This window comes from Carassius auratus, unplaced genomic scaffold, assembly GCF_003368295.1.
Source record: "Carassius auratus strain Wakin unplaced genomic scaffold, ASM336829v1 scaf_tig00037688, whole genome shotgun sequence".
Lineage (NCBI taxonomy): Eukaryota > Metazoa > Chordata > Actinopteri > Cypriniformes > Cyprinidae > Carassius > Carassius auratus.
Window position 1 is genome coordinate 1 of NW_020526395.1, and position 10,977 is coordinate 10,977.

General features: G+C 35.1%; 1 protein-coding gene across 2 annotated transcripts; it reads right to left on the reverse strand.

Annotated features, from left to right (window-relative positions):
* Window positions 1-3,480: 3,480 nt before the first annotated feature.
* Window positions 3,481-4,697, reverse strand: LOC113083305 (oleosin-B4-like). 2 transcript variants are annotated; one of them, XM_026254456.1, is made up of 6 exons: window positions 4,604-4,697; window positions 4,326-4,373; window positions 4,157-4,167; window positions 4,013-4,042; window positions 3,876-3,899; window positions 3,481-3,772 (listed from the first exon to the last, which is right to left on the reverse strand). In XM_026254456.1, the coding sequence occupies exons 2-6, from the start codon at window positions 4,336-4,338 to the stop codon at window positions 3,593-3,595; spliced, it is 258 nt and encodes an 85-aa protein (XP_026110241.1). In that variant the 5' UTR covers window positions 4,339-4,373; window positions 4,604-4,697; the 3' UTR covers window positions 3,481-3,592. The 2 variants fall into 2 exon arrangements, with proteins under 2 accessions (XP_026110241.1, XP_026110240.1); XM_026254455.1 differs by having other exon boundaries at window positions 3,481-3,775; window positions 4,604-4,696.
* Between the last annotated feature and the right edge of the window lie 6,280 nt (window positions 4,698-10,977).

The window sequence follows — 10,977 nt, forward strand, 5'->3', positions numbered from 1 at the left end:
TTACTTTTAAACCACATTACAGTAAAAACTGCTGTTTACCCCAGATGGACTCTCATCTGTATTGGTTTGTAGAGTGAGATCTCAGCCTCCGCCATTGCCGCCATCATCATGAGTGATTTACAGCTGTCAGAAGAGCTAAATTATATCCCATTGTAAACAACTTTATTATTCATTCAGAAAATGAATGTTCTCAATTGTTAAAGTAATGATTTGTGATTCTATCCTTTTGCAGGATTTAAAGTTTCACACAGTACAGATGTGACAGCACTGACAAATTTACATTAAAAGTGATTTTATTATTATATAATTAAAGTTTAGATTTATAAAAATGTATAGTATTGTACTATTTTAATCAGCTTTGAAATTTTGTTTAGGTTTTAATTTTTTTTTTTTTTTTCCGGTAAATTAATTTCACTTACATCTCCAATGTATCCCAGCAGCCACAAGAGAGCGTCATGTTACAAGTGATGGGTTTGTGATTGCATCAAAATGTATTGCTGGAATAATCTTAAAGATGGATGGATTTTAAGAGATTCACAGTTTTGTCTCAGAACATCTAAAAAGTTTCAATCACTGTTAGATGTGGAGACTTAATGCATCTAAAATATTTCTAGTTCCTTAATCTTTCACAAATTTTTTTTTTAAATATACTGATGAATATACTCAGAATGAAATCTCCGGACATTACAAGGATTGACATCCATTGAAGTAAAAAAAATTACAATAAAAGGTACAAAAAAAGTTTAATCCCACTTATTGTACCTGAACAAATACAGGTGTCTTCCGGGCTGCTTAGTCCCTCCATTTAGCCAATTTACTATACAGGTGCATCTAAAAACATTTTAATATCATGAAAAAGGTCTTTATTTTTTGTAATTTAATTTAAAAAAGCAAACTTTCTTATATTCTAGATTCATTGCACTCAACCTGATACATTCAAGAGTTGTTTTATTTTTATTTATTCTGATGGTTTAAGACAGGGATAGGCAACTCCAGTCCTGGAGGGCCACTGTCCTGCAGAGTTTAGCTCCAACCCTAATTAAACACACTTGAACAAGGCAATCAATGTTTTCGGGATTACTAGATAGATACAGGCAGGTGAGTTTTTATGAGGGGCTGAAGCTAAACTCTGCAGGATAGTGGCCTTCCAGGACCGGAGTTGACTATCCCTGGTTTAAGACTTACAGTTTAGGAAAATTAAAAATTCAGTATCTCAAAAAAATAATAATATTCCATTTTGAGGTTGATTAGTTTGATTCATTTTGAATATAATACTGGGCAACCTCTTGAGCTACGTTTAGAATATGCAACCACAATTATGGGAAAGACTACTGAATTGACAGTTATTCAAAACAATCATCAACAGCCTCCACAAGGAGGTCAAGCCACAGAATGCCATTGCTGAAAGGGCCGGCTGTTCACAGAGTGCTGTATCAAAATATAGTCATAGAAAGTTGACTGGAAGGAAAAAGTGTGGTAAGAAAAGGTGCAAAAGCAACAGGGATGACCAAAGCCTTGGAAAGATTGTCAGGAAAAGCCGATCCAAGAACTTGGGAGAGCTTCACAGGGAGTGGACCGAAGCTGGAGTCAGCACATCAAGAGTCACCACACTCAGACGTCTTCAAGTAAAAGGCTATTGCTGTTACATTCCTAGAGCCAAGCCACTCCTGAATCAGAAAAAAACGTCAGAAGCATTTTACCTGGGGTAAGGAGAAAAAGAACTGGATTGTTGCTGTGTGGTCCACAGTCCTCTCTTCAGATGAAAGTAGATTTAGCATTTCATTTGGAAATCAAGGTCTGGAGTCTGGAGTCTGGAGGAAGACTGGAGAGGCACAGAATCCAAGCTGCCTGAAGTCCAATGTTAAGTTTCCAAAGTCAGTGATGATTTGGGTGCTCTGATGTCTGCTGGTGTTGGTCCATTGTGTTTTACCAACTCCAAAGTCAATGCAGCCATCTACCAGGAGATTTTGGAGCACTTTATGCTTCTATCTGCTGACAATTTTTATGGAGAGGACTTTAGCACCTGCCCACAGTACCAAAACCACTTCCAAGAAGTTTGCTGACCATGATATTACAGTGCTCTACTTCCGCTGCAACTCACCTGACCTGAACCTCGCAGAGAATCTATGGGGTATTGTGAAGAAGAAGATAAGTAACAACTGACAAACAATACAGAGGAGCTGAAGGCTGCTATCAAAGACACCACTGAACTCTGAACCCCATCCCCCTTGTTTGCCCCCCCCCCAGCTCCCACATCCCCAGGTCCTTCCACTCCCCACTCCCACTTACAAACTGTGACCTGCACCAGACACTTTGTGCAGCATTGGTCTGCTCACTACATCATTCAACTACCTCTTCAGTCAGTTTAAATAAAGAAATGCTCTCTGTGGTTTTTGTCACTTTAAGTCTGATTAAGCTCTTTTGCACTACAATCATTTTATGCACTCTGGCATGTGCCTTGTGCTGCCTGAACCCCCTCCCAACCTTACCTCCCCATTCCCATCTTTTGCCCCAGACACCACTGAACTCTGAGCCCCCACCCCCTTGTTTGCATCTTATTTTTAAGAGTGTAGTTGAACAGAAACCACTTGGTAACAACTTCCTTCTGTTAAATGTAGGGAAACTGTAATTTAGCTGTTCTTATTCAGGTTCAGGAAGAAAAAAGCTCTTTTCTCAGTAGGGAAATTTACCTCCTGTGAACTCAAGGTTTAGAGAAATCCCCAAGTGGGAGAACTACACTACCCCATGATGCTCTAAAGAGCTGCACCAATCTGAATGGTCAAACTCTACAGAGAATGTTAATTTCCTTTTCCTGCAATTCTTTTTTTTTTTTTTTTTTTTTTTTTTTTTTTTTGCACATTCCAAGCAGTTAACTTAAGATATTTGTTTTTCTCCTCTGGAAAAGTGATGGGTACTAATGCATTTCTTCAGTTATTGGAAGTTCTTATCCCTATTTAAAGTTGGGTTCCCTATATGTTTTTTCTGTTTCTTTTTAGACCAGGGTGGAGACTTATTTGTTGAATAAGAATGCTGTATGAAGCACACTCCAAGTGTTCAACCTGTAGCACCCAACTTTGGTTCAACATTTCCCACTTTTGGGGTTCTCCACCTTCATTTGGGTTATTTGTAGGTCTTAAGCATTTTAATATGGATGGCATGCATCTACTTCAAAGTTCAGTTTAACATTTAGAGTGGCAAACTTGCAGAACCTGTACTGATATAATTGGTTGTGTCCAGTAGCAGGAGATCTGTTATAGTTCCTTAAAATCATTGGTTGCATAATGTATTTTAATCAAAGATGACCTTTTAAATTCTGTTGGTTGGCATTATTCATGCAACATCTCAGGAATTTGGTTTCATGTTTCAGTATGTTAGTATCTGAGTGTTGTTTAGACACCATTTTAATGCTTCACAACATAACTACTTAATTTCCATTAAACAGACACAGGCTCAGTAAAAGATAGACACTACTCGCTTAAGGGTGTTTTAATTTTATTTTTTATTTTTTTATGCAAAATGGAGTTGAAACAAGTTTTGTTGTGTAAGTCATGCGGACATAAATGGACTTCCCAGGCCTCGGGCTATGAGCTCATTACTTTTTTCCTTTTTGTTGGTCAGATCCTTTTTTCCCGTGTTCACCTCCTTTCCCGTGTTCACCTCCTTTCCCGTGTTCACCTCCTTTCCCGTGTTCACCTCCTTTCCCGTGTTCACCTCCTTTACCGTGTCCATGTCCATGACCTTGTCCTTTCCCTTTCCCTTTGCCCTTTCCGTGCTTCTTTAAGTAGAAGTAAAATCAGACTTGCAGTATATCATTGCATATGTAATGCAATAAGTGCATCATTATTATTATTTTCACCATTAGAGATGGTTTTTACCTTTCCACCTTCATCTCCTGAGCTCTGTGAGACAGAAAATATGATAATATGATTACCATACAACAGAGAATTACTATTAACTACAACTATTTGTGTAAAATTGTAATTGATGTGTAGAAATGTACAGAGCGTTATACCTCGGAGCCAGAACCAGAATCTACGCCCTCCTGCAATACAATACGGTCAGTGTATTATTTGTTAAAACCGGCCTTTAATGTATTTGTATAATTGATATGCAGACTTAAAATGCACATTTGTATATTTAAGCAGAATTATCTTACCTTTTTTGGTTCTGCAGGAGAAATTTGGAAAACAAGTATAAGCATAAATAATTCTTCTGGTAACATTTATTCAAATGCTATCACAAAAAGTGTAAACTTTTTAAACTTAATAAAATGTCTTCCGGTGCAACAAATAGAAAGACGTCAGTATATCAGAAATATCACTTACTTGGATCACTCATGTTGAGATTTTCAGATATTCAACACGTCCGTAACACTAAACAATGAAAAAAAAAAACGGTAAGCAAGATTCTCTTTGCATGCATGCTCATGTTATATTTATTTTGATGCTTCGTAAGATAAAATCCTTGCCAATGAGTTTTCTAAATGAACAATGAGCGAATTCAGTAACTGAATCAATCTGTTTTGTTAGTTGCCATCAAGTGCTCACATGAATCATGCATTTGACAAGTATCTGTCGCAGTTATTAAATTAGGAATGTCTTACCTCTTGTCTCGTCTTGCTCTCCAGTGTGGAAATGCCGTTTTCTTGCTTGTATTTATACTTTAGATCCGCCCTCAGGTGACACATATACCTGCTCATGTGCACCCAAGGGTGGATAAACGAGTCTGTGGGCTCACATTAAAACATTAGACTAAGAATCGTGAGTTAACTAAAGAATATTTTAGACATCCACTGCATTTGCTGAATGTGTGTGTCTTAAATGATCACTATTTGTCTGATTTATGTATTTGATTGGCTGATGCACCGAATACTGAATAAAAACGGTAATTTCCTCTAAAATAAAAAATTGCACAATCCAAAAGAAATTTTATCATTGCATGAGTTTCAACATAAATGTTCTGATTATGGTATAAAATGGTGTAGTTGTTTTTTGTTCATGGTGATAGGAATGTTATCACCCCATTGATGCAGTCCGGATGAAGGAACGCCCAAAACATTTTGGCAGGTACACAGAAACAGACAGTTGAAGGAATCGTAATTATGCCCTGTGTTTCCACTTCACTTCTCAAACCAGAAAGTCTACAAAAGTCTGTAAGATCTTGTGAGATGTCAGCCCAGTTGAACTAAACAGTCTGTTTTAATGAGAAATGTAAGAAGATGCATTTAAAAAAAAAAAAATTGAGAAGATGCAAGCAAAACTAACAAATTTAAATTAATATTTTTTCATAATGCAATTAATTTTTTCATTAAATTGAATTATATTAAGCATAAAAATTAAGCATCAAGGCATGAAACAGTGGCTTAAAAAATATATTTGGACAGTAGAACTATTAAAGAAATAGCAGATGATGTTTGTAGATGAAGTTTGCTTTGATATATATGTATTTTTTGGTGTGCGTAAAGTGCTCTCTTTAAAGTATCTGAAATACTAAGACAACAAATATCTGTTATATAGTCCAAAGGAGAAATCACAAATAAATGAAGTAGTGCTTAAATGGAGACTGATGTGTCTCAAACTGGAAAATAAAGTGTAAAAATGAAGCAAGGTGATAAAGTTTGATTGCTTGTAAGCCAGCACATGTTGAGCTTTAACTGAACACTGAATGGTTTGTATGACTAATCTTCTTCAGGAACATAAAGCATTGGGTGTTTGCTCAGTTAATCTGGAGTCACTGTTAAAAGGTGAATGAAAGGTTTGTACAACCATCATCTCTAAATGGTTTAATAAAGGATGTTATGACCAGATAATGAACATTACAAATTTATCATCTTTATCATCACAGATTGCCCACACTGCAAAATAGATTTTCTTAGCCAGTATATATATATATAAACTATAAGGATTCGGTTTAGAACTACAGTACAAACACAAATAAATACAAATATGGTGGATGTGTGTGACCAATGGTTAGGTAGAGATGTTTAGATAAAGGGGAGTGAGATTCTAAAAAAATATATATATATATATATATATATATATATAACAATTTTTTACTATTTTGCAAATGTACTTCCTGAACTTACAACGTAAGCAAGCATAATCTAGTTATGGCTAGTGAAAGATGGGTTGAGCACTATGACCAGCATTATCAACAACAAATGTCGAGTCACTCCTTAAACTCCTCTCACTCCTCTGATTGGTCGCTCATGGGGGCTTGTCAGGTTTATTTTTAAAAGTTCTCGATGTTTCCAAAAGCCTCACATTGCAGCATACTTGCTCTCTCGTTTTTTCACATTCGATGTACGCCTAAATGTTTTCGATACTCATTTGGTTGCTCAAATTTATCAGCAATTTATAAATACTTGTTTGCATTATTTTCTGATGTTAAACATTTTGAAACTACAGTTCACTGCATACAAGTATAAAACATTATGATATATATATATATATATATATATATATATATATATATATATATATATATATATTGTTTTGTGTAGCACAACTATTTAAATAGGTATGGATTCTAAATGTAAGATGATACTATAAAACTATCAACTACTCAATAAACTATTTTATTTCATATCATTTCACCAATTAATTTCATATGCATGTTGTTCAGTGTTGTGATACACCTGTGTGTTTTGCATTGCATTTTTATGAGAAATCACAAATATATAACAGTGTTTGATATGCACAAAGAGCAGGGATCTCATTGCACTGAAATATAAAGCGACCGTACCATCTGAATCTCTTTTGTAAAAGCTTGCATACACATGCTTAGTGTTTATGAGATGACCGGTCATGCAGCAAAACACTATAGTTTCCCCTCGAGCTAGGGTGTGGTCTACGCTGAATTCTTCAGGTGCGGCTGTACAAACACAGACATAATTTGCTGCATATTAATGCAAGCCAAAATCACACATTGACATTCTATATGCTGAACTAAACCACATATACAGTAGAACATTTAACAGTTTCCTCCCACGGGCGTAATCTCTTTCATCATTTGCACTTTGGCCTCATTACTCACGCTCTTTATTGTGATGCTCTGTTGTTGTATATATTGCCAACCCAGATAGCACACGAACGTTTGCGAGATGTCTGTTAAAGATCGCTTCATCTGGAAAGCATTTGCTGTGTACAAACATCTGATAGATATAAGCACTTTTGAATACGCATCTCCACACTTTACTCCAATACATTTGAGTTACACATTAAACTTTGCATGGCACCCATCTTTTTCTGAAGTAGTTTATTTCTGCTACAATAGAAGGGATATCGCCGACTACAGGGCACTGAAAGTACTGTATCTTGTGTGTTTTTCCCTTACTCATCCAAGCTTGTCAACAGGGCTACTTTACAAGGATGTGAGCTCCTTAGCAAGTAGCTTTTTTTATTTTTTTATTTTATTGTATTGCAATTTTGAGGTTTTCGGTTTTATTTTGGTTTTAGAACATATATGTGATTGCTCTCTTCACAAATTAATTATTTCTTGTTTTATTACATGTTCTTTGTGCCTCGTCTTGGACTTGTATGTCACTTCCTGTCTCCCTATTTGTAGTCCGTTGCAATCCTTGATTAGTCTCCTCAGGTATTTGTCTTGTTATCCCCCTGTGTTTATATATCGTCAGTGTTTCTTTTGGTTCATGTAAGTTGTTGAATTAAATGGTTGTTTATTTGTCTGTCATGCTGTTCTTTGTTCCCTTTTGGTTTAATAAAACTAGTTAGTTCTAGTTTTTTTTCCGTCAAATAATACCTGCACATAGATCTTTGCCTCAGCCTGTTTTCAGCTTCTCCACAACATTACAGATTGTTTTAGTGATGGCGAAGTGAAGCATTCTGAACTAATGGCTTTCTTCACTATTGTATCGGAAAAAGGTTCATGACAGGAAGCTTTTTAAAACAGTTTATGCTGTGGCCATCTAGTGGTCATAAAAATAAATAACACCTTCCAAAATGTTATGTTCCATTAAAGCCAGTAGTTTCTATGACTGATATATATTACAATATTTTATGTAAATAATGTTTATTGTCAAAGTCATTCGTTTGTGTCTGTGCACTGGCACTCAGTCCTGATATTTCATGGCCAAAAGTCATTTTTGACTTCAATAATTAAATTACGATACAAAAATACAAATTCTAACACATTGGAATGTAATAATGTAACATTATAATGTAAAGGAAATGCTGAAACAGTGCTTCAATGTGAAATGTGTTGTTTTTTATATATATACACAAGCTTTGAAGCTTCAGTCTTGAACATGCCAAAATACAATTTTTCACTTTCATGTCACTTTAACACATGCATCTTAAACAGAGTCTATAATTAATACGAGTAAAATACTTAAGTAGCCTATACTGGTCAAATCAGACACTCTAAGAGTTGTTTTGGAAATGGTGACTTTTAACCATTACTTAATTTTCACTGTCTATACTATCTATACTATACTTTTACTCAAGTATGTTTTTTTAGGTCCTCTTCACACCTATCATCTTAAAGACATTTTCTAAACGTCTATTAGACATCTGATAGGAAACGTACTCTAGAATGCACTTGAAGATGTAAATGCATGACGTCAAATCGACGTCAATGAGATATAATGGTGTTGCTCAGAAGACTAAATGAAGGGCTTTATTTTTTTTATTAACGTTATTTTTGGTTTACTGAAAAAACAAAAAACAACAACAACAAAAAAAACATATAACGTAAGAAAATTAGGGTGAGTGTTTAATTGCCCATTATTGTCGATTAATATGTTAAGCCAAATCCTATTTTTATTATTATAGTAATTATGAGTGATAGTACCACTGTGCCATATAAAACACTGGTAACAGATTAGATTAAGGTTCATATTCTAGCATTACTTTAGTTAACATTTACTAAGTGTGAACAAAACTTCTACGTCATTTATTAATCTTCGTACATTTAGCCTAGCCTACTAATGCATCATTAAAATCCAACGCTGTGCTTGCTAACATTAGTTAATACACTGTGGATTAACATGAATGACTGTATTTTCCTTAACCAACATTAACAAAGAATAATAAACAATGCAATAAATGTATTGTTTGTACATGTTAATACATTCACATTAAGTTGAACCTGTGTTTTTATAAAAGTGACCAAGTAATGCTAGTTTTTATTTTTATTTTTGGCCAAAGCATTTACTAGTTATATAAGGACACTGGAACAAATACATAAATAAATATATAAATAAATTCCCCCCAAGTTTTTCAAATAAATAACATGGGACCATATTAAAAAAGTATGATTTATGAAAAATATTGGTTAAAAGGTTTTTTAAGCCAATTATTTATTTATTTATTTTTGTCATTCATTTTTGTGATTTTATTTTTGTGATTTATTTATTCAAATGATTCGCGAAACCGCTATGAACTCCCGAACTGACTCAAATGATTCGCGATCCTCAAACTGACTCAAATGATTCGTGATCCCGCTACGAACTCTTGAACTGACTCAAATGATTCGCGATCCCGCTACGAACTCCCGAACTGACTCAAATGATTCGCGATCCCGCTACGAACTCTTGAACTGACTCAAATGATTCGCGATCCTCAAACTGACTCAAATGATTCGCGATCCCGCTCCAACTCCCAAACTGCTTCAAATGACTTGCGATCCCTAAATTGACTCAAGTGATTCGCGATCCCGCTACGAACTCCCGAACTGATTCAAATGATTTGCGATCCCCATATTGACTCAAATGATTTGCGAAACTGCTACGAACTCCCGAACTGATTCAAATGATTTGCGATCCCCAAACTGACTCAAATGATTCGCGATCCCGCTACGAACTCCCGAACTGACTCAAATGATTCGCGATCCCTAAACTGACTCAAGTGATTCGCGATCCCGCTACGAACTCCCGAACTGACTCAAATGATTCGCGATCCCCAAATTGACTCAAATGATTCGCGATCCCGCTACGAACTTCCGAACTGAACCAAATGATTTGCGATCCAATACACATAATGCTATAAAAGTGTGCACATGGAGAGAAATAAACAGCAGATGTTCATGTTAACAACTTCTTTAACTTGAGCAAACGCTGCTAATACACATAAATTTGTTAATAAAGTAAATAAAACGAAAACATGAATGTTTTAATGCTACTGAATAAAAAACAATCCACTCGAAAGTCTCTGCTCATCATGACAGGACCTGGATTTTTTTTTTTTTTTTTTTTTTTTTTTTTTTTTTTATGACAGGACCTGGATCAGTGAGCTGCCTCTCGGGCCGATGACGTCAATTCCATGGAGGCATGTTGAACACACCCCCGTCAATTGACTCCGCCCCCACGTCAAAACAGTGCCACAAAGAGAGACGTGCAGAAAAGTGAAGCGCAAAGGAAAAATGGTATCGCAAGCTCAAAATAGACTGACACGCAAAATAAAAGCAGCATTGCAAATAAATTAATAGATATGACCATGGAAAATCTGTATTGCAAAATCATTGCTTTCGCGCTGTTTCATTTGTTTTGCAATTCTTAATTTTTGTTTGCAAAAAGCAAACGTATTTTCCTCAATACTTTCAATAAAATGTTTTAAATTTGTTTTTGTTTTTATTGTTTTTGTATATTTTAAACAAGGTAAATCTTTCTGATTTATTAAAATAAAAAGTCACATACATGGATTTTTCTGGGCTAATCCCCGGATCTCCACTCACCATAGAACCACCCCTGTATCAGATTAAGCATTTCAGATATTTAAAAATACAATTACATTTTTTTTTTCTTTTTTTTTTGAGCAAGTGTAAATGTTTTAATCATTCACATGTAAGTAAAATACTTCAAATACACTGTGTTTGTCTGCTCAGTTGTAAACAAGTTTGATATGCAACAAAAACTATTTTTCCCAGTCTATATATAGGCTAGATTTTTACCTTTTTTTTAAAAAATTTATAAGTGTCTTCTGTTCATCACGACTGCATTTATTTGACCAAAAAAAAAAA

Bases quoted from the DNA above. Each gene is read 5' to 3' on its own strand.
- LOC113083305 (XM_026254455.1), bottom strand. The intron at 3,900-4,012 runs GTATAACGCTCT...TCTGTCTCACAG, and splicing joins ATTCTGGTTCTGGCTCCGAG to AGCTCAGGAGATGAAGGTGG. The intron at 3,776-3,875 runs GTAAAAACCATC...TTCTACTTAAAG, and splicing joins CAGGAGATGAAGGTGGAAAG to AAGCACGGAAAGGGCAAAGG.